A 24,513-nucleotide genomic window follows, 5' to 3' on the forward strand; every position below is an offset into this window, starting at 1 on the left:
ATAAAAGAAGGAGAAAAGTCAAAGAACAACATAAGAATTAAGGAAATGACCAAAACTTCTCTACCCTCCTACAACAAAAAATTTTGAGAAGACCCTACAAATCCACCCTCCAGGTAATCCTCCTGGCCTGATGTTTACACAGAGGAGTTGGTTTATTGCAATGTTAATGTGGTAAATTGAGAAATGCCCTAGTTCCTGCCACATGACTTTATAGGGTGCTGAGTTCTCTGCAATAACATGTATAATAATCTTTTTAGCAATCCCTGCAATTAGGGGGTTGCCAAACTGGAATTGTTACTTTATTTGAGACAGGTACACACATATGCACGCAACACAATACTAGCAACTCAGAACCAGCTACCCCCCCACAAAGAAAAACAGTGTAATTAGCTCTCCTTTAGATGGGAAGATATTCTTCCAAACCTAACTATAAAGAGATTTTTGTACATTTTTTTTTCTTCAAAAAATACAGATCACCAATTCCCACCACATACTGGTCAGAAGCCAGGTGGATGACACCATCTCTCAGTGGTATCCTAGTGCTTGGGACCTTAGGACAACAAACTAAATTGGTGACTAGTACGACAGAGAGGTCCACTTAGCTCTGGAGTTGAATAAGCAATGAAGAAAGTTCTCAAGCTGCACCGTGAGAACCAATTTTCTCAAGCACAACTTAATTACAACTGTACAATTAGCAAAACATTTATGGAGAATGCTAACCTTACACCCACTGCTGGGTTTCTGTCAGGCTGATTTCCTTTAACTGAAATGTTCCCATGGAGTGTGTGTGTGTGTGTGTGTGTGTGTGTGTGTGTGTGTGTGGTGTGTGTGAGAGAGAGACAGAGGTGATTACTGCTGTCTCCCCTCAATGTCAACAATATTAGTAATGTACCTCCCCTTGTCCCTTCCTTGTCAGGCCAAATATTTTCTCCCTGCTTGACAAGAATGCAAGTGGGACAGCAGCTCAGAGCGCACCTACCCCTAGTCCAGATACTGTTTTAAACACAAGGCAACCACTTTCCCAAGGCTGTAGAGCTGATTAGTGGTACTGGTTTTACTGTACCTTGGCTCTCTGAGCTTTTATTCCATTGTTATTGTTCCATTGCCTTGGAAGCGTGGTATCCTTGGTTGCTTTCCCATCCCACCAAAAACAAAAACCAAAAAAACCACCCAACCCACCAAACCCCCCCCCCAAGATATGAGTATCAAGATTGTGTCTTTGGAAAGAAAAGTGGAAGATTAAGACAATTAACCAAAAAATTCCTTAGAGGGAAATAATCACCATTTGTGATGTGAAGGAGTCTCACGGTTCCGGGACCACGATTTGAGGCTGGTTCAGAGATGGCCTCCATACCGAGGATTGCAGGCTATGCAAATTAGGAGGCTGGGCCCATGCACGGGGGCATGAAAGGGAAGAAACCCTGGCCAGGCAGCCTGGCATCAAAGACAGTCAAACGATTTGGGGGAGAAGGAAGGGTGTGGGTGTAAGGCAGAGGGCAAGCAGGTAGAGAAACACTCTGTTTCAGCCCAGCGCATTGTTCGGAAACAGGGTCGTGGGTCTTCAGAGGAACCCATGAGCATCAGGTGGCTTTTCACTACAGCCACAGCCACCCCCACACACTCACACACACACACACACACACACACACACACACAGCACCTCTTAGATTCTGCCTTAGGGTACTGCTGATACACAAGCACACTCTTTGACCTCTCTCCTTCTGAGCATGTAATTTGTTCTCCTTTACTGCTCTGATCTGGCTAACTTTTACTTGTCCTTAAACACTTAATTCAAGCAACATCGCTTTCTCTGAGCTACCCTCCCCCACCCCACACTCACCCAAACGGTGTTCCATACCCCTCCCCTGTGTTCCCACACAACCCACACAGTGCTCTAGCAAAGTGCTTTTCATACTGTGTGGCACTTGTCTCCCTTCAAGGGACCATAAGCCGCTTGAGGACAGGGGCCTCATCTTTCCTCTTTATATCCCAGTACCAAACACTAGGCCTGTCACATCTTATTGAGTAAAAGGATCCATTCCTTGAGAGGATGATTATGGAGCACCTACTTTGTGTTAGCAGTTTGAGTTCCTGAAGACACAGCAGCGGGCAAGATGCACCTGGTCCCTGTCCTCATCATTCTTGTATTCTGTTAAGGGACCCTGACACTCCAAAAGCATCTCTGATGAAATGTGACATGATGGATGAATGTCAGACCAGTCTGACATAACATAAATAATTTCCTATCCTGCAGCATTGTCCTACTTCAGTTTAAAATAGGATCAAAGAAGGGGGAGGGTATAGCTCAAGTGGTAGAACACATCTTAGCATACACAAGGTCCTGGGTTCAATTCACAGTGACTCCTCTAAAAATAAATAAATAAGTAAACCTAATTATCCCCCCAAAATTTAAAAAAAAAATTTTAAAATAAATAAAACAGGCTCAAGGAAAAAAACTTACTAGGATTAGGGATTTCTTAGATAAGCTAAATTTCATAAAGAGTGCTAACAGAGAGACAGCACAGACAAACTGGCCTGAGGCTGGTTACTAATCTTTCACAGCAACGTGTATAAAGACTGGCATTATGGTCCTCTGGTAGAATAAAGACAGTCACAACCAAACTCTATTTAATTGAATTCTGCTAATTTTGAGTCTGTCAATTACTCACTTAGAAATTTTGTTGACCTACACTTTGACTTTGCATACAGAGAATGAGACTTCCAGAGAAAACTGATAACAACAAACCCCTAAATAGTTCTTCAAAGTTTGTAAGTCTTTCACACGTAACATCTGATCTGATAATAAGACTGTAACTATGTCCACCTTCGGGATCTTTATCTGTATGTTTTAGCCATTCTCAGTAGGATGTATTAAAGAAACTGAAGTTTGATGAACCACTGTCCTGTCTGGAATGAGTGACTAGGCCATGCGGGTAGGAACACTCACTGCAGGTGATGATCCAGTTACTGACTCCATTTTCACACCATTCAGAAGGACTCCATGGGTTCCAGTTTGAAATATTATGTTTTCATTAAATTGCAGACTCCTGCCTTTAAGAATAGAGCTGGAGGAATCTTAATCTCATCATGCCCAGATCTTTAGAAAAACTACCTCTTCAATATGAGAGTAGCAGAATGTTAAAGTGGACTTGGGGCTACAGCTGTCTGATTCCAGACGGGTTTTCAGGACAGACCACCCTGAAGGAATTTTTCAGTAGATATCTGAAAAATTGGTAGCCTGGTTCTTAAAAACCCTTTACCCATAATAAAAAGTATAAAGGGAGCAAATTGTTGAAAAAGGAGAAGAATTTGTAGCAAAATTTCCTTCCAGAGAGGTGTGCTGTGATTCTCTCTCCTACCCCCCGACCGGGAGTTGTGCGGGGTGCTTCTCCATCTGTATTAAGTGAGGAAAGAAGACACGCGGTGAACTGGTGCCTGACCCCCATCTGGAAAAACCCCAAGCCAGAGAAGGGCCGGCATTAGATCCAGAAGCAAGATAAGGATAGTGGAGAGCAGGGGATGGGCTGCTCTGGGTGGCCCTGCTCCAGGAAAGTGTCAGAGCGGAGGATGCCCGAGCATTCTGAAGACCCATTGTGGCCCTCTCAGTTGAGAGCCACCCAGAGCCACGTTGGATCCAGCCGCAGGGGACCACGTGCAGGAAGGAAGGGCAGCAGGAGACCCAAGTCTCTATGGAACAAACCTCTGAAAAACCAGAGAGAACTGGCTAGCCTGCGGAAAACACCTCTCCCATATCACAGGAGCTGCCTCCAAAGAACCTGGGAAGAGTCTCACGAGATAAAACAACTGCCAGAAACATCTGCCAGACCCAGCACTGTAAAGCCATCTTCCAAGGGTACGGGTTAAATAAGAACTTTCCCGTAGTGCTATGCCAAGCCATATTGGAGTCTGGGGCCATAGGAAAAATCTGTGTCCCTGTATACACTTATCAAATTATCCTCCCATATGTTGAGCCCAGTGGAAAAGTTAATAAAGGTTCTACAGTCAAAAACCAGGACTACATATGAAGTCCTAGGTTGCCCAGTCTGTTCTCACACCATCGTAAACCCTCATAAACACACTTACTGAGGGACATGGTGAGCCGGTGGCCCTTGGACTACAGGCTGATGATTAGAAACACTGTTCCCATTGCACAATAACTCAAAGTCATAAAACAAACAAAAAGCGACAGCCTGTTTTTATTTACATTTTTGATGTGTTGTTCATCCTGGATTTTTTGCATGAGACTTCTAAAAACATTGCATTAATCTCTATCTTGATTACTGATGCCCTTTAAATTTTGCACTGGAGGCAAGCACCCTCCTTCCAGCTCTGCTTTCCAACTCTGTTTTTCTTCTTTTTTCATCACCTTCAACTTCAGAAAACCCAGAAATCTTGGTTAGTAAGATGGAGGGGAGGGGTGGAAGGAAGCATTAAGTGAAGAAGGCTTTCCATCTACAGATGGTCTTAGCTGGAGGAAAGGAACCGTGGGAGGCAAGAATAAAGATGTGTTCTCTGATTACACTCTCTTAAGATGTGCTTGTTCAGTGTATTGGTCACGCTAAGTTACATACCAGCTTCAAAACAAAATCACACAAATGCCTGGCAGCTGGGACTTAAACTGGAGATACAGCAACTTCCAGCATGATACTGTGAAAAAAATCTGGAATATGAGGTCAAAGGCCAGGGTTCTGCTCCTGGTTCCTCTACAGATAACCTTGGGAAAATACTCTGGTAGCCTTAGTCCCTCCTCTATAAATTCAGTGAACATTATTGAAAACTTCCAATATGCTAGGAAGACATGATTAAATCTTTTGGAGGAGACACAGGCCAACAGCCAACTTCCATGTATTCAGTCAGCCTTATGGTAGAGATCTGCAGGCTGTGACTGCAACAGAGCCCAGAGGCAGAGCAACCACCCCAATGAGGGAGCTTAGGAAGGTGACAGCAGAGCTCAGCAGGGTAGAAGTGATAGAGAGGGGTCATGTAAAGCAGGACAAGAATCCCTCAGCCAGAAAGAACTGCATACGTAAAAGCACAGAGGAGAGTGGAATCTGAAATAGTCAAACTCATAGAAGCAGAGAGTAGATGGTGGTTGCCAGGTGCTGAGGGAGAGGAAAATGGGGACACGGTGGTCAAGGGGCACACAGTTTCAGTTATACAAGATCAGATTTTGCATATTGTTCTGGAGATCTAACGTACAGCAATGTGACTGTGGTCAACAATACTGTATTGTTTACTGGAAATTTGCTAAGAGGGGAATGGTAACTAAGTGAGGTGATGAATATGTTAATTAGCTTGATGGTGGCAATTACTTCACGATGTGTACATATATCAAAGCATCAAGTTGTACACCTTAAATAGATACAATTTTTACTTGTCAATTATACCTCAGTAAAGATGGGGGTTGGGGAGCACGAAGGGGAGCCACAGTAACTTCACCAGTTTAATGCACAGGTTCAATGAGGCATTCTAGTTAAATCTCATACACCCAGAAAAGTGCTAGAGAATGTTAACAATTAGGAGGATCCTCATTGCTGCTGTCCTGTCATTATTATGTATCTGCTGGCCAAGACCCAGGCTGCTGAGGACACTGGTGCTGGTTACTCTCTGCACACTAGCATGTGCCTTTCATATTGTAGTTTTTGTGAATGGCAGCCTTGGAATTGTGTGGCCAAAGACAGTGGTCCTGCCAAGATTTTATTTCAGGGATAATCAATACATCTTAAAAGCTTCCTGTGTCTTTAAGAACATGGTAAAGTAAGCAGGCTTAGATCTCTTAGGAGTAAAATCTTATAGTCCTCTTGGATCTTCGATCTTCCCGGCAAAAAGATTTATAATATCTAGGCAATGGGCCTCTGGATGCTAAGGGTCTGACCTACCTCTGGCATGGAGGAGGTAAGGTGATGAAAAGAGAGGTAATGCCCAGCAGGTGAGAAATACTAATTAACACGAAGCCTTTGGACCAGGCTTTCTCCTGTGAACACTGCTTGGCCTGGGCAGACAGAACCTGTCCATCCTGACCACGGGCTGTTTGAGTTGTACAGTACCTGTAAAGCAGGCTGCCACTGGATGTGCGTGTGGCCTGCCCAAGGGTGGCTACCAACTCAGAGGGCATATTGACTGGGTCTGGAATGTGTGGCATTGTCTTCATCTGATTTCTTACCCTCCAAATATGTCTAGAAATGAAAGACAGAGCCTAAGAAAAACCTTCAGTACAATTTCTGGGCCAGTATGGTGGAATCTCGCTTTGGATGGAAACAATTGCTTTTCCTTGGTTAATCACCCAGTGACATATTACATTAAAATTTTAAATAGTTATTATAACTTTAGGAACAGAAAATCCTTGTACTGTAAAGTAAGAACATCATAAAGGATACAAAATGTTAGGTACATCATGATTATAATTGGATAAAAATGTGCATGTACCTGGTTAGGGGCCAAATGGAATCTCAAACTAAAAATGACTGTATCGGGCTGCTGATAGGTATGGGCTTTCTTTGGTGGGGGGGTGATGAAAATTCTAGATTGTGGTGACAGTGGCAAGTCTCTGAATAAACCACTAAATTGTACATTTAAATGGGTGAATTTTATAGTATGTAGACTATATCTCAATAAAGCTGTGGTTTTATTTTTTCAAAAGTATTTGAACATATAAAACATTTATCAGCATAGTAAGATTATGAGTCTTTATCTGCCAATCTTCCTCCTCAAAAAAGTAGTTTTTTGGACCTCAGGTGCAAAGGGGTGAGTGGAGTGTGGAAAGACTCTGGGGCAATGATAACAGGAAAAATGTGTAAATAAGAAGGAGCAAGTCATCCTCTTTTCTCCAGGTTCCCAGTCTACTTCTAGTGTCCCTTGTTGGCAAAGCCTAGCAGGGAGCCAGCTGACAAAGGAGATGTGTCATTTGCAAAGTTCCAGGCCCAGCAGCACACGGCAGAGAAGAATGGATTTTGAGCTAAAAGACAACTTAAAAATCAGTACAAATGCCCTTCAGCAAACGAAGGGGGAACCTTAGGGAAAATCATAGGATCAATAAATAACAGAAAACCCAGAAATTGACATAAATTGATTTTTAAAACGTTGGTAGATTTAAAGAACTACTAACTGTAACTTAAAAATAACTAATTTCTTTGTGTTAAGGATAACTTACAGCTATTCAAAAATTAAAAGATGGAGAAGAATATCTTATAGTTAAAGTGTGCAAAACCTGTATTGTTTTGGGAGACGAATAGGAATTCTGAATAACTGTGGACATTGTTAAAATACTATATATGGACTATGTATTTCAACAGTGTGGTACTGGCATAAAGACAGACGTATAGACCAACAGAATGGAACAGATAGCCCAGAAATAAATCCTTGCATATGTGGTCAAATGATTTTTGACAAGGATGCTAAGGCCATTCAATAGGGAAAGAATAGTCTTTTCAACAAATGATATAGGGAAAACTGGGTACCCACCTGCGTAAGAGTGAATGAAATTGGATCCTCAACTTATGCTATGTATAAAAATTAACTCAAAATGGATTAAAGACTTAAGCATGAGAGTGAAAACTATAAAACTGTTAGGAGAAAACATAGGAGAAATACTTCTTGATATTAAATTTGACGACGATTCCTTGCAATGACACCAAAGTACAGGCAATGAAAATGAAAATAAATAAACTGAACTAAATCAAGGTTAAAAACTTCTATTTTACGACAAAGGATACAAGCAACAGAGTAAAAAGTCAACTCACAGAATGGGAAAAAATACCTACAAACCATATATCTGATAAGGGGTTAATATCCAGAATATATAAAGAACTATAACTCAACAACAACAACAAAAACTCCCAAGCAACATGATTAAAACATGGGCAAAGGACTTGAAAAGACATTTCTCAAAAGAAGATACACTAAATGTCAACAAGCACATGAAAAGATGCTCAACATCAATAGCCAGTAGGGAAATGCAAATCAAAACCACAATGCAATATCATCTCATACACATTAGGATGACTACTACAAGAAAAAAAAAATGTCTTGGTGAGGATGAGGAGAAATTGAAACCCTTGTGCACTGTTGGTGGGAATGTAAAATGGTGCAGCCAAAACAGCACGGTGATTCCTCAAAACAAAAACTGAAAAACATAGAATAACCAGCAGTTACACTTCTGGATATATACCCCAAAGAATTGAAAGCAGGATCCTGAAGAGACACTTTTACACTCACATTCATAGCAGTATTATTCACAATAGCCAAAGGGTAGAAGAAACCCAAATGTCCAATGACCACTGATGGATGAATGGATAAACAAAATGTGGTATATACATACAAACGGAATATTATTCAGCCTTAAAAATGAAGGGAATCTTGCTACAACATGAATAAACCTTGAGGACATTATGCTAAGTGAAATAAGCCAGTCACAAAGGAACAAATATTATATGATTCCACTTATGTGAGATCCTAGAGTGGCTGAATTCATAGAGGCAGAAAGTAGAATTGTGGTTGCCAGAGTTTAGAGGAAGAGGAGAATGGGGAGTTAGTATTTAATGGGTACAGAGTTCAAGCTGGGAAAGATGAAAAAGTTCTGGTGATGGTTGCACAACAATGAGAATGTACTTAATGTCACTGAACTGTACACTTAAAAATAGTTAAGATGGTAAATTTTATACATATTTTACCACAATTTAAAAAAAAGAATGAAAGAATGAATGAGTGGTAGAGACTATATGTAATGCATAAAATCAACAAAGAATTAACATTCCAATTATACAATGGGCCCCTAAAAATTAATAAGGCAATGATAAATAGAAAAAAATTAGGCAAAATGTATAACTAGCACTTCACACAGGAGGAAAATGCTGACAGACTTTTCTGTTTACCTAATAACCATTCTCCTCTTCTTCCTTATTAACAGACCCCTGATTTTGTTCCAGGTAGCAATGTTTCCAGCTAAAAATATTCACTTTCTCAGGTTTCCTTGCATATTGAAGAGGCCATGTGATACAGTTCTGGCCATGGAGACAAAAATGAAAGGCTGGGGATTTCTGGAAACATTTTCCATTATTGATATAGCTAATGCCCTTTCTTCCTTCTTCTTGCTTATAATGTATGTCCATAGTATGGAGGTGTAGCAGCCATATTGTGTATAATAGGCAACCAGCATGGTGACACAGGCCGAACACTAAGAAAAGTATGGGAAGATGAAAGAAGCCTAGACCCAAGAGAATTCACTGTACCAGACCTGGATTACCTACCTATCCTCCAGTTTCTTCTGGTTTGGGACAAATAATCCTCCACCTGTTTAACAACCACGTTGAAATTTTTGGTTACTTGCAGGTGAAAGCATCCCTGGCTGATAATTACTTTTATCAGAAATGAGAAACTGCAAGGGTAAGACAACGAAACTGCGGAATTGGCTCCTAGGAAGTAGGTTAGAGAGTACCAAGGAATCAATCATTTCAGGCTGAAAAGGTGGTGAAATTTGATATGTGGTGATGAGATATTTGGGCAGAATATCATCTCTCGTATCTTGTCACATAACATACAATCTACAAAGTGCTATGGGGGAAAAAATGGCAAATTAAAGGAGATAGGAAGTTCCTAGGATTGGAGTTGCTTTCATATGAGGCTGGCAGAAAGGCTACTGTGATCACGTCAAAGGTAGGCAGGGACCTGAAGGAAGTGAGAGAGCCATGAGGCTACCTGGGTGACACTGTCCAAGCTGTGGGAATAAGAAGAGTATTCTTGGAGTCTTCATGGAAGAATAAGGAGACAAAAAAAGAAGGGTGGTAAAAAATGATGTAGAGGAGAGTGTGGTGGGGGAGAGGAATGAAGCATGGGAGGACTCTGGGCCATTGTAAAGACTCTGAGTGTGCCCTGAAGCAGTGTCTAGCCACCTTCCGCAAAGGTCTCCAAAAGAGGAGCCAACTGAGACTCAAGTTAGCTGGAATGCAAACAGAGAGGGAAGGGAATGTGGAAAACTGCAGGGCTGAGAGGGGCTGTCCCTGCAGGAGCCTGCAGTCCTGGAGCTGGATCCTTGGGAGACTGAAAAAGTCAACTGCTTCAATACCACACCCCAAGGTTCAAGCAAGGGGGGGCTGTAAAATAACAGGCCTAGCAAGACTGGGAGTCCAAAGCTTTATCCAGTACCCTCACTTTTAAGAATTATTTAATGTCTTTTTTTTTTTTTAAGATTTCACATGTAAGTGATATCATATGGTATTTTTCTTTCTCTTTCTGGCTTAACTTCACTTAGGTCCATCCATGTTGCTACAAATGGCATTATTTCATTCTTTTTTATGGCTGAGTAGTATTCCATTGTGTGTGTGTGTGTGTGTGTGTGTGTGTGTGTGTGTACACCACATCTTCTTTATGCAACCTTCTGTCAACTATACTTCAATTAAGATACATACATACACACATACATACATAAAATTAGTAACCTTTAAAAAAAAAGAATTCTTTGCCTGACAAAAAAGGAATGCCAGAGGAAGAAGAAAGGATTAAGGGTATTGTCTTCCTGCCTTTTCTTAAAAATTGCCTCAAGGCTGGGACCATTAAATTCTGGGAGTAGGGGACTGGCAGAGCATTAAGGCTGGCCTAAGAGCCAAAAATTCTCAGGCTCAAAGACTATCTAGAAAAAAATCTTGACTGTGGTTACTGGCACATAGAATTAATTGGAAAGAAATAATACCAAAGCCTTCTAGATTTAAGGAAGAACTGTGTTGATTAAAAAACAGAAAATCAACCAAACAAAAAACAAAGCGTGGTAACTGCCTGTGGCTATTGAAATCTAAAGCAATCATTTGGCCCCCAAATAGTACCAGGAGGAAGAGAAGGGCATTGTCTCCAAAGATGGAGGGCAGCACAGGTTCAGCCTGGGAGAAGACTAGGGGCTGTCAGACTGGCTCGTCAAGGAACTTACGTCTCTATCAGGGCAGGGACTCCTCACTGTTCCTGTCCAGTAGGATTCAGTAATCATCTAGCAGTATTTGAAAGTTTCTAAAGGTCAGTAACTGCTGTCATTTCCCAGTTTCCCCTTTCTCTGAGTGAGGGTTTTTACTGCAGTTATCCTGCTCTTCCCACCGTAGTATATTAGGTATTCTGGACACTGGCAATTTGTCTTTAAGCTTATGGGTTGTAGAACTATCAGAAGCCACATTCATACCTGATGGAGAGGTCAGTACTCCTCCAGAGATCAAGTATGTCAAATCCTAGGATATAAACCCTAGACCCTTGCTACTTAGAGTATGGTCTGTGGAGTCCAGGAATCCCTCACACTTGTGCACAAGGAGACAGAGACAAACATCATCACAGTATTGTTCGTCATAGAAGAAAAAAGGGGGAGGAGAGAGGCCTATCAACAAATGGCTAAATAGGTAAATGTTGTTATATTCACAAGACAATTCAGACGGATGAACTGGAAATTCACAAATCAACAGGTATACATCTCAAAAAGATAATGTTGACCTAAAAAAGCAAGTTAAAAGGTAATAAATACAGTATTTCATCATGTATATAATTTTTTAAACTATAAAATGATTATTTCATTTATTAATCTTTATATATGAAGTATGAATAAAAATGCATGATAATAATAAACATAAATTCAGGATAGTGGTTACCTCTGGAGAAAAAGGGAAGGTAACAGCCTAGGGGGTTCAGCCATGGTTTTATTTATTTTTTAATTTGAAGCAAAAAGGTAAAATGGCAATGTTTGACAAAGCTTAGTTATGGGTGACTCTGTGATTTTATTATTCTATTTTTCTCTGTGCTGGCAGTATTTCACAATTTTAAAAGGAAAAAAAAAGAGATTCAAGGCAAATACTAGGACAAGAGCAAGGGAACTTCAAAAAGAAAACTAGACACAGAGAGGCTGTCAGATGGAAAGAAACATACTGATTGGGAAAAGGACAATCATAGGCTTCAAATGCTGCTGCTTTAAATGCTGCCTAAGTACTGCACACCACCGTCTGCCTTCCCGTTAATTAACTCAGCCTCTTTCTGTGATTTGTTAAATCAGAGAGATGAAGAAAGGCTTTTCGATGGCTTAAATTTATTTAAGCTCCAAAGTACTTGAGGCATGTACATGCCCAGGGGAGGTTTTTAGATGAAATTCTTCATTCAACAAACTTGATAACTAACATTTATTTTGTGCTCACTACGTTTCGGGCACTATGCTAAGAACTTTGTATGGATTATCTCATTCCACCTTCACAACACCCCAATGTAGTATTATTATTCATTATATTTCAGATGAGGAGACCAAGCTAATCACAGGCTAGTATGTGGTAGAGCTGTCATTCACACCTGAGCAGTCTGCCTCCAGAGGCCTCATTCTTAACCACCTTGCAACGTGCCAGGCACTGTAAGATGCTAAGGGTACAGGACTCCAAAGACTTCCAAGCAAAAAGAGTAGTGACGTAAAAATTTTAAATGTGCAAAACAATGCCACAATATTTAACAATGCACATGTAGTGATAGAACAAAGAAATACAATGAAATGAACTTCACTGAAGTTCCCCTCAGCTCCCCATGGGCAAATATTCTATATCAATCAGAGCCGAGTAATGTGCCAGGAAATGTTTCTCAAAGGTGTATAATCCTCTCCTTCAGATGGCATGGCCTCACTCCAGAACAGTCAGCACTGTGATTCTCCCACTGGAGCGTCCTGTATACTGAACAGATTTCCTCCAAACTGAACAGATTTAAATTACAGATTTATCTCAAAACTCAGGTATGAGTGAGAGCAGTGGGAATGGAGAATAATTTAAATAATAGATAACATAATATTATGAGATTCACTCTGTTCAATACTGGTTCACGGTCCTTGACCCACCTACCAGGCTCTCCAGTCCCTCATGTAAGTGGGCTGCTGGCAGGCATGTCCCATCGGCCCTCCAAATACACTCAAATCTGGAACACTGCTGAGATTCCAGCTGGGTCCCTGCTATAAGAGAACATAACAATATCTGGCAAGAGTGTATAAAATGAAGATTCTCAGATGTTATTGGATCAAATGAATAAAATGAGGATGTATTAACTCAAAACTCAAAATCACAATGGCTTGGGTCTCTATCAGTTTGATAGTTTGAACCTCAGTCGTCCATTTAAGGCAGCCTGTAATTATTTCTGGGAACCTCCAAAAGGGGTGCTTCCCAGGATCAGGCAGCCACATTGCCCGACTCCAAGGGGTGCAACTGACATTGTATCCTGGATGATCATCGCTCCCTGGAGCTCAGCTGAGATTCACAGTAAGTAAAATGTGAATGGTGTCCCTGGAATGGTGTAATACTTGACCCTGCACCTTTCAGGTGTTCACAAACCAATTCCCATTCAGGATCTACCGTGTTCTTCCTCTTCTGCTTCAGTTGCCCCGGACCATTGCTGACCGTCCCTGACTTTGCCTGAAGGAGAACCACTGATACTAATGTTGAGGGCATCCTTCACAGGCTCAGCACTACTCATGCCAAGAATGCAGCCCCTTAATAATCCCAGTGCCACTGTTTGCACATTTCCAGATCAGGGCTGGGTTCTGTGCAGGTATGTGGACAAAGGCCTGATTCCTACATCCATGGCACTTTGCTTCCCAGGTGCTCAAGCCCAAACCCCACAAAGTCTCTCACCAAAGTGTCCCATCAGCTTCCCCTCTCCATTCATTTTTCATCCCCTACAAGCAACTGAACATTATCCCCCACCAACAGTCTGCCTTTGTCATGGAAATAAGCATCTCGGTTTTGCGTAATCGGCCTCAGTGCATAATACATCAACATCTCCATATGTTGTCCCCAACCTCCAACCAAAAGGACAAAGAGACATATGTCTAAATTAGAACACCTAATACATGTGGCTATTTTAATGGTGATAGTATGTAGGTATGTGTGTATGTATGCATATTTTTAGAGGAAAAAGAAAAGGATTGGGTACTTGCTTTATATCTAGACCCATTCTAGAAATAAAACTTTGTAACTTTTAATTCTAAAAAATCTTTAATTTACTGAGTATATTTAATATTTCCAAACTATTTTCCTATGATACACTTTCCCACAGAGAATAATTAAATAAACCACATCCAAAGATGTGCAATTAACTATACGCTGAAAACTTGACAATGAAGTAAGTCTTCAGAGACAGAGAAAGGAAAACTGGGTTTACACTTTCAATAAGTTCCCAACATCCAGCAAGGCCGAATTACAAGGACAAGAGCCTTGAGGAAAACTATAATGGCCTTGAAGTAATTGTTCCAGTTCCACATTATCAAGAAAATTTTAATATTGTTTATTGCTCACAAACATCTCATAAATGGCATGTCAATTCAACAAAGGGAATAAATAGATACCTTTAGACTCAGTAAAAATAAGCTGGTTAAGAAGATGGATGACTCTCACCTTGAATACTATGGTACCTAACCATATCAGTTCTTTAGCAAAAGGCTTTTAAAATTTCTTCTTTGTGTCAGTCTTGCCTTTAATGTATTTATTTTTAGCTGGAGACCTCTCTAAGCACCCTTCTATATAGGGTTGGAAGTTTCAACCTTGATCTCTATATTAAGAAACTTCTAAAGGAAGAGTAATATTATGAAGCTGCTGCCTGCATTTATCAGCATCCTATAAACCAGTAGCAGTAAAATTCAGCTTCTGGTTGAGTACAGCCTGGCTGCCCGCCACCACTACAGCCCTGTCACGTTGACAGTCTCCTGCTTATAACTTTTATGGCAGTTTTAACTGCATTTTTTCTTCAGTGTTTCAAAAATCTCTGGGCCTACTCTCATCCAGAACAATCTGTTGCACTTATAATATGTTTGAAAGGTATCAAATAACATGAAATGCAAAAATGATAAAACTTCCAATCTTCTCATTAAAGTAATGGTGTTCTTGGCACCTTAATTTCCTAAATGTAACTTCTTTCATTATTTTAGCAACTAAAAACATTTCCTAGAAAGTGAATTATTGTCCTGTTTAAAATCAAGGAAGATACATTTATATTCAGGCAAGAAAAATTCTTACATGAAAAGTGCTACCTACAAAACCACACTAATTCTGAAAAGTGCGAAAGAGATGTTTATATAGCTGACCACTGAACAACATGGGTGAGAACTGCGTGGGCCCACTTATACACACATTTTTTTCAATAGCACATACTACAATACTATGCAATCCATGGCTGGTTGATGTGCGGGTGCACAATCACGGATATGGAGGAACCACGGATACTGGGCTGACCATAAATTATACCTGGAGTTTCAGCTTCGCAGAGGGTCTGCACCCCTAACCCCCATACAGCTGTTCAGGGGTGAACTGTGTGTGTTTATGTGTCTGTGTATATACATATGTATGTCTATGCATATATTTTATATATATAATACAGGGTCTGAATAATTAGGATATTTGCCTCCCAAAATAATAACATTAAATTAACATTTGCCTTAAATCATCTAATGTTGAGTCATTAAAAGTGCAGGGAAGTGATCATGGCAGATGCTGAAACCAGAAACCAGGAGCAAAAAAGGCAGCTAAAAAAATTCTCAAAGTAATGAATAAAAGAATTTTAAAAGAGAAAGATCCAGATTTTTCATAGGAGGACACCTAAAATGAAAAACATGTGAAGGTGAAGAGATAATTTACCAATTCAGAAATAACTGAATTCAATTACTAAAAAAAAATACTATGGGAATCAACTCAAAGATTTTTGTTATTTCTACATCAGAGAATAAAGTATACAATTAATATTTATATTTAAGTAAGAAAGTAAAAATGTGGTGCCATCAATTGAGATTTTAAAAAAATACAGGATGAGCAGCTGTTGAAGCAGAAAGTGGGGAGTGTGGTGCTTAGTTTGGGATGTGTGGAGTCTGCAGTGTCTGACATATTCAGGTGAAGACATCTAGTAGGCAGTTGGATACTGAAGGTGGAGGCCAGGTGGAGATACCTAGACTGTGATATAGATGTAGAAGTCATCATTGTAAATAAAACTAATGGAATTGATAAGAGGACAAAAGGAGCTCCATAAGAAAAAAAAACAACAAAAGATGGAACCCCAGGTTATACTTACAGTTAAATTGCAAAGGTGAAAGCTGACCCCAAAAAGGAAACCAAGAAAGAATTTTTTTATGACCTTTTATGAGGAGTACCAGGAATGTGTGGAGTCATGAAATCTAAGGCAATAGAGATTTTCAAGGAAAAGGAAACAGCTAACAGTATCAAAATGAGGAGTAACACTTCATACTGTGAAGCTAGGAAGGAGATATGAATAAATAAAAATGCATAGACAGCTCATACAACTCAGTAAGAGAAAAAAAGCAACCCCATCAAAAAATGGGAGAAGATTTAAATAGGCATTTCTCCAATGAAGACATACAGATGGCCAACAGGCACATGAAAAGATGCTCAATATTGCTAATTATTAGAGAAATGCAAATCAAAACTACAATGAGGTATCACCTCACACCAGTCAGAATGACCATCATTAAAAAGTCTACAAACAATAAATACTGGAGATGGTGTGGAGGAAAGGGAACCCTCCTGCACTGTTGTTGGGAATGTAATTTGGTACAGCCACTGTGGAAAACAATATGGAGATTCCTTAAAAAACTAAAAATAGAGTTACCATGTGATCCAGCAATCCCACTCCTGGGTATATATCCAGAGAAAACTACAATTCAAAAAGACACATGCACACCAATGTTCACAGTAACACTATTTACAATAGCCAAGACATGGAAATGACCTATATGTCCATCAATAGATGACTGGATAAAGAAGATGTGGTGTATATATACAATGGAATATTACTCAGCCATAAAAAGGAATGAAATAATACCATTTGCAGCAACATGAATGGACCGAGAGATTATCATATTGAGTGAAGTCAGACAAATATCATATCATATTGCTTATATGTGGAATCTAACAAAAAACGATACAAATTCTATTTACAAACCAAAACCAGACTCATGGACATAGAGAACAAACTATGGTTACCAAAGGGAAAATGGTGGGGAGGGACAAATTAGGGGTTGGGGATTAACAGACACATTATATAAAATAAACAACAAGGACCTACTGTAAAGCACAAGGAACTATATTCAATATCTTGTAATAACATAATGGAAAAGAATCTGAAAAAAATGTGTATATATATATATATGTACATATATATATATACACATACATATATATATAACTGAATCACTTTACTGTACACCTGAAACCAACATTGTAAATCAACTACACTTCAAGATTCTTAATAAAATTATACAATGTGTCTCTGTATGTGTATGTGTGTCGAGATACATATTTGCCTCCTAAATCCTATGTTAATACTGCTACTTCCAATTCAAGTCCAACACCACAGGGTTCTTCTTCAACTTCCTCTGTTCCATGTGTTTCTAATTTTTCCACCATAAGAACCAATTCCAAATATTAATATATGTACTCATTTGCTCTAGGCCACAATAAATACAAAGAGTTCCAGAATTATAAAACCAAGACCACTATCAATAATAAATCTAAATAAACTTAAAGATTTATTTGTAGTGAATTTTGTTTTTAGAATATATTCCAGTCAGTACTTAAGCAGAAGCAGAAGCACTAGGAAATGTAAATAATAAGGAATTTATTATAGGGATTTGATCTTATGCAACTGTGGAGCTGGTTAAACATTCATAGTGAGGCTAGTGTTTCTGGGTCTGCTGCAGGAACATAAAATCCTCCAGGCAGACAGGAAAGAAGGAAAGATGGAAGTGAAGTGGGAAAAGCAAGGAAAAAGTGAAATCTGTGAGGCTGAGCTGGAATCCATGAGGAGGGACTGGAGTATAAGTCAGACTCTCTCTGTCTGGTACTCTTATCACAACTCCAGTGACGGGAGTCCTGCAGGAGAAGCGGGGGCCCTTCACCACAGTTAAAAGCACACCCCGTTGAAATGGAACGGTTATTGTAATTTCTGGCTTACAGAAAACAGCCAACACAGAGCTCTAAGGACTACCTTCACAAATCCATTTCCTACATCTTTGGTGAAGAGAATATGCTTTGGATCCTCTCATGGGATATGTTTAAGGAGATGGTAAGTAGGTCTTACATGATGGAAGAGGATTCTGGAAAACACTTTCAGTTTAGCTAATTTAAAACAGTGCAAATAAACCATAGTCTACAGTCAGAAAAGTACATTCAAAAGCTACTTGAATTAATCATTTCTCTGTGTAGCTGTGTTATCAATTTTATGTACAATTAGGTTTATTTGGTTAGATTTTACTGTTTCATTTATTTACATATCTCATAAAGTAAAATTATATTAAAAGGTATACCCAGAGAAGTCTCACTCCCGTCCTATCTCCTCCATCCTGCTCTTAATCATCCCTTATCAGGTACCATTTTCATTATACAGATATAGTTTCCCATATACACATTCATTATACAGATTTCAGCATATAATTCATTATATATGTGTGTGTATATACATATATATAGTTTCCTCTTGTTTCTTGCCAAAAGGTGGCACACTGTATAGAGTCTACTGCACCTTGCAATAAAAGCAAACTTTAAAAATTTAACATCCCAGATTACCAAATTCACAAAGAATATTTCAAAGAACTCTCTATCTTAGTAACACATCCAAGAGTAGTGTAAGTAAGATGTTATAAGATGAAATAACATATTTATAAAAACATCCTTTGGTAAATGTTAGAAATATAATATCTTAATAAATCTCACAAATTTAAAAACAAGGTCTTCCTTCGAGAATTAAAGTCTGAGAAATGTGAGTTCAGTAAAAGAGATGTCCCATGTTGAAAAGACTGAAAATTTAGACTTGATATAATAGCATTTTATATAAAAAACAACAAAGGTTTTTTGTTGACAATAAGCTTCATATATATCAATGCGGGTGTTGCTTATATGATTTTTGATTGTATTGACAAAAGTATAGTTTCTAGGTTATTGCAATCAGAGATTCTATTCATTTGTTGGTTGGACCAAATCTGGAACAGTGTTCAACTCATGGGACCACATTTTAAGAGAAACATTGAAAAGATTACACAGAAAGAAGAGAGAATGCTTTGAGAGAACTCCCTTCGATTATTTGAAAGCAGTTACACAGAATAAGAAACAGACTTATTCTATGTTCCTCTATAAGGCAAAACTCAAACCAGAATATTTATGTCATAAAGAGGAGGATTTTGATTCAACTTCAGAAAAAAAACAGTTACAGTTGAATGTACTGTGTTAGTGAGGTCCCCATCACTAAAGTATTTGGACAGAGTCTAGAATCCCACAGAAGAGATTCCAAGTATCTCTCAGTGGGAAGGTTGTGTTGAATCAACTCTATGATTCTATTTTCTACTCACACCTAAATAGCTCCTGAGAGTAGCCTTCTATTAAATAATATAGGATGTGTTATTCATAATGATGACTTTGATTCATAAAGAAAATATTAAACTGTGATCAGCTATACAGCATTGAACATAGTTGGAGCTACAGAAACTTCCTAGAGGCTGTTTATCTGTTTTCTAGTAGTTGACCCTGTTAATGTGGGAACAGACCTGGCTAGGCAAGTCTGGCTGATGGGTGGGACTATTCAGTGCCTATTACAACACAGAATTCAGGATGGAAGCACCAGCTGGAAATAACTCATCTCTGGGGAAGAGAGGGTCAGACATATCAGCAAGGCTTCCTAACAGAGTCTCAGTTATCAACTGGAGCAATGTTCTGAGTTGTGCTTCTCACCTAGATCTGTTTTCCAACTTCCTGTGAATACTTGAAAGGCTCTAGGGGAAAAGGGGACTGTGAGCAAAAGCTAAAAGGACTGTGTTGACTAAAATGTCTGTGAGACTCTAGAACGCAGGATAATACTGCTTTGATGCCCATATGGCACACTGTAACACAAAAGGGAGGTGTTATTTCTGTTTCTGCTCGACACAGACTGGCTTGGCTCATCATAGGCTCCAAGAACACAGTGCCACTGTTTTGTGTGGAGGGTTTCAGCACATCAGTACTGCCTATGGCAGCACTGGGATCTGGGGGAAATGCCCAAGAGGAGAGAGTTAGGCTGTGTCCCACGGCCAACGACCTGTATTTATTTTTGCAGGCAGTGGGGGCCTCAGAAGCTAAAGAAAGAAGGTAAGGGCTTCTTTATTTCCATACTGAGATATGTCTCGGTGATTCTCAGTAATAAAAGGGAGAGAGTTGAAGTGTAGAATCCCCTCAGGAGAAGCTGAGGATATAGCCTTTTCTACAGAGTAGCTAGTTCATTACTCTAGCAATTCTTTTTCATTTGTTGTTTTTTGGGGAGGGGGAAGTAATTAGGTTTATTTACTTATTTATTCTTAATGGAGGTACTGGGGATTGAACCCAGGACCTTGTGCATGCTAAGCATGCGCTCTACCACTGAGCTATACCCTCCCCCACTAGATCATTATTCTAAACACAACATGTAAATTAAACATGTCCATAAATCCTTTGACACTTCTTCCATTGAGAGGTGGGCTCTATGTCCCCTCTCCATGAATTTGAGCTGGACTTTGTGACTTACCTGTATTCAGTAAAATGCAGCAGAACTGATGCCGTATGACTTTGGAAGCTAGGTCATAAAATGCAATACAGCTTCCACCCTGTGTACAGGAATCCGAGTATGGAGCCCTCAGCTGCCTTGTTGGAAGTTTGACTACCCTGAGGCAGCCATGCTATGAGAAAGTTCAGGCCATGTGAAGACAGGGTATGTTTAGGTATTCTGCCTGATTGCCCTAGTTGAGGTCCCAGCTTCAACTACCAGACATATGAGGAAATAAGCCTCCAGATAATTTCAGTCCCCTACCATTGAGATGCCTCTAGGCTTTCCGTCTTCCCAGCTGAGGTCTCAAACATCATGGAGGACAAACAAGCCAACTTTGCTATGCCCTGTCTGAATTCTGACCCGAGCGGTAACTTTATATTTTGTAAAGGGCAGAACTATTACATTTGATTCTCACAATGACACGGATAGGTAGGATGGACTGGCATTATTCCTACCCTCATTTTATAGATGGAAACAACAACAAAGTGGGATTTATGCTTACCAGCCTTGAGATTATACAGCCAAGATGTGCCATGCTGACACTATAATCCCCGTCTTTGGACTCCAAAGTACAGGCTTTCTCTGTATTTTCCCAACTGGATCCTATAGGACTTTAGAATGGCCTAGGGAAATCAAATAAGATATATCCAGAATTTGAAGACAAGGTGTGAAAGAATATTGAATGAAAGCTAACAAGAATCGACATTAAATGAATGAGATCAGCCACTCTGTGGAGAAAAAATCATGTAAGATATGATGTACTGATTGTTAATGATAAAGAAGGCTCTAGTTTAAAACGGAACCAATGGGAAAAAAAATCTTAGGAGTTTTAATGTTACAAAGTGTTATAATGATATAGTTCTAGGGGCTGATTTTTCAAAAATGAAATAGGACTTTAGAGAACAAACAAACAAACAAAAAAACTCTGCCAATTGTGTTTCTGATGGTATCAAGGAGGAAAGGTGCCATGACTGGCTGCTGGTTCTATTTTAGTCCATTTAGATTACTTTATAGTAAAGAAGGGCTCTTCAGACTAGTATATCTTGATGACATTATCCCTTATGGGCATCTTCATTTACACTACTTTTGTCAAGCCACCTTTTGATTTAAATTTAGTGCCTCAAGACTTTTCTCCTGGAAGGGAAAGTACAATGAAGCTAACAAAGCATGCCAGGCTCATTCAGTAGGTTATATTCTGTATTTTTCAATGTAGGCGAATACTAGTATTCTGATTATTCAAGCAGCCTCACACACAACTCCTTACCTTGGGAGTAAGGATCAGCTCCTGAGCTCATGTTGACCCTATCGGTACACAGATATTCTGCTTCAGAAGTCAGGAGGACAGCTTTCTACCTCTTCAATCATGGTGAATCCAGGAAGGACTCTGGTAACCTTCCCCCCATGGGAAGTACATTTAAAGCTCCTCATGACTTGATGTTTCGTTTTCTGTGTGATTTTTAACTGCACACCATTAGGAGCTCACAATAACTTCCAGTCTCTCACTCCTGTTTCTCCCTTCCTTAAATTTCTTTCCCCTGCAAGTTCCCCCTTCCTTTCAAATAAATGTATTTTAAATAATGAATTGGGTTTCTTTTATTCCATTCTGTAATTCGGCCTCTCAAAAGTAATTTACCGCTCCTCTCTTGTTTTCATGCACTTTTTGCTCTAAGAATGCCTTAGAATATTCTGTTTATGAACGACTCAAAAGCATTTAAAACATTTTGAATAATTTGCTCGAAAATAATGATTAAACTTTTGATGCTTCAGATGCCTAGAATGCTCTGTGCCTTCTGCAGGCCTTAGCACTTGGAAAGTGCTTCACTGACATTTGTTAAATGAATGAATCTGGAAAACGAAAACACACTAAAAGAAAACATTTTATTCCTAAACGATGAAAAAAAAAAAAAAAGCTTTTAGACTTCCATTTAGACCCACTTTAACAGGCCAAATCCTTTAATGAAAAGGATACAAGCATCATTCTGATAATCTGGCTTTTCCTAAATATATCTCTATCAAATCCTGCTTGGCTGTTTCAACCTTGGGGTTTCAAGTCTTATTTTTATGACACAGAAACATGCGTTGTAATGGAGATAACACAAGTAGTATGGGCTTCCCGTCCTCCTCCCTCTAGGATTTCAACTTCTCCTCGAACACCACCCTCCTCTTCTAGTAAAGCCAACATTACAGAACAGGCTTAGGACGAGAAGAGAATTAATCGGAGCCATGGAAACGCCGGAGCGGAGGAAACGCGTGAGCGGCAGGGTGGGCAGGGGGGAAGGCACCCTCCCCTGACGGCGGCGCGAGGGCGCGCCGAGGACCACGTCACGCAGCTCGGGTGACGTCACGACCGTGACACGAGGGTGACGCCGTTGCCGCGGCGACTTCCAGTCGTCTCCGCCCCCTGCCCCCGCCCCCCGCCTGGCGTCCTTCCCCCAATCCCCTCAGGCTCAGTTCCGCCGGGGGCCGCAGGCCGGTTCCCGAGGTGGCCCAGGTGCCCTCCCGCCGCCGGCGCCGCCAGGGCCGTCCCTCCCCGCCGCCCCCCGCCCTCCGCCTCCGCCTCCCCCCGCCCTCCGCCTCCCTTCCCCCTCCCCGCCCAGCAGCGGTCGCTCGGGCCCGGCTCTCGGTTATAAGATGGCGGCGCTGAGCGGCGGTGGCGGCGCGGAGCAGGGCCAGGCTCTGTTCAACGGGGACATGGAGCCCGAGGCCGGCGCTGCGGCCTCTTCGGCTGCGGACCCTGCCATTCCCGAGGAGGTGAGTGCCGGCGCTCCCTACACCCCTCCCGTCTCGGGGCTCGGCTGGATGGTGTTTATTTGGGTAAAGGAGGTGGCGGTGGGGGCTCTGGTGCCCTCAGCCACCTTCTCCTCTGGACTCTGCGGGCTGGGAGACGAGCATTCCCCCCTGACCCTCTCCGTCATGCAGCTCCTCGCTACGTAAACACACACAATGGTCCTGGGGGGTTTCCCTGGCCCTCACTTGGGGACGGAGAGGTTCGGGCAGCGGTGGTTGAGCAGGAGGCTATCAATAGGGGGCGAGACTCAGGGTTGGTCCGAGAAGGTCACGGCTTGCTGAAGGTAGTCAGCCTCGCATCTCCTAGATGTTTTCTTTATTTTGGGTGGGGGGCTGGGAGTCTGGCGGCGGCATCCGGGTGGGAGATGTAGGTTAGTAGCCGGGGCCCGGACCTCAGCCCGAGTTAATGTTGTGTGTAGTTATTACATGGTCATGGTGATGATGGGCGCATCATTCCTTATCTGCTCTCCCCGACTGTCCCCCTTTTCAGGCCATTGCCTTCCCTTCCACTTCTCTACTTATTTGGGGGGGGGGGGGTAGATTTCTCTTCACCTGTTTAACCAAAGGATGGTTTTGATTTAGTCTTTACTTTTTCAATCCTAAATGCCACTATTTCCGTTCTTTTTTCCATCCCAGTCTCACGCTCCCGGTTCCTAATGTTTGTCAGTGCTCTGTCTGCTGACTGGTAACCCCCATCCCATTCCTATCTGCCGCCCCGCTCCTTTGCCAGTGGTCAGACCTGCCTGCCTTCTAACCTCAGCTTGTACTTAAGACCATTTTTGCAGTTCTCTTACCCTAGTCCTCTTGAGGCCCTCTAACTTCATTCCACCGCTCCCTGATATTGTTATCTTTTTTTTTTTTTATCGTCACAAATCTTCCTGGACGCTTTGGAGCTAGTTGCTTTCGGAATCCTGAAGCCGTCAAGATTCCATCAGGTTTCACTTGCACTACTGGCACTTTTTAGTCTTCCATGGTGCATTCACACCTCTTTGTTTACTCCTGTCCATTTTGTTGTTGTTTGTTTGTTTAATTTCTTTCGGTTGTCTTCCTTTTTGTCCCAATTTTTTTCTTTTACTTTTTCCTCTACTCCTTGCTTCTTTCAGCTTGCTTTTGCATTATTCAGCCTCTTATCACCTTGTCAAATTACTTTATTTACACTTCGGTTTTTATTACATTAAATTTATTATGTTT

At 40.7% G+C, this 24,513-nt stretch overlaps 1 protein-coding gene across 3 annotated transcripts in view; it reads left to right on the top strand.

Moving 5' to 3' along the window:
* The first annotated feature begins 23,104 nt into the window (after positions 1-23,104).
* The window catches only part of BRAF (B-Raf proto-oncogene, serine/threonine kinase), a 140,410-nt gene continuing 139,001 nt past the window's right edge, over positions 23,105-24,513 (top strand). The window contains exon 1 of one of the 3 annotated variants that reach the window (XM_031455495.2): positions 23,105-23,286. In XM_031455495.2, the coding sequence (XP_031311355.1) occupies positions 23,167-23,286 (120 nt within the window). In that variant the 5' untranslated portion in view covers positions 23,105-23,166. The remainder of the gene's footprint in view (positions 23,287-24,513) is intronic. The other 2 variants (XM_064487290.1, XM_031455493.2) reach the window with 2 other exon arrangements.

The sequence above is a fragment of the Camelus dromedarius genome, chromosome 7 (assembly GCF_036321535.1).
Source record: "Camelus dromedarius isolate mCamDro1 chromosome 7, mCamDro1.pat, whole genome shotgun sequence".
Classification (NCBI taxonomy): domain Eukaryota; kingdom Metazoa; phylum Chordata; class Mammalia; order Artiodactyla; family Camelidae; genus Camelus; species Camelus dromedarius.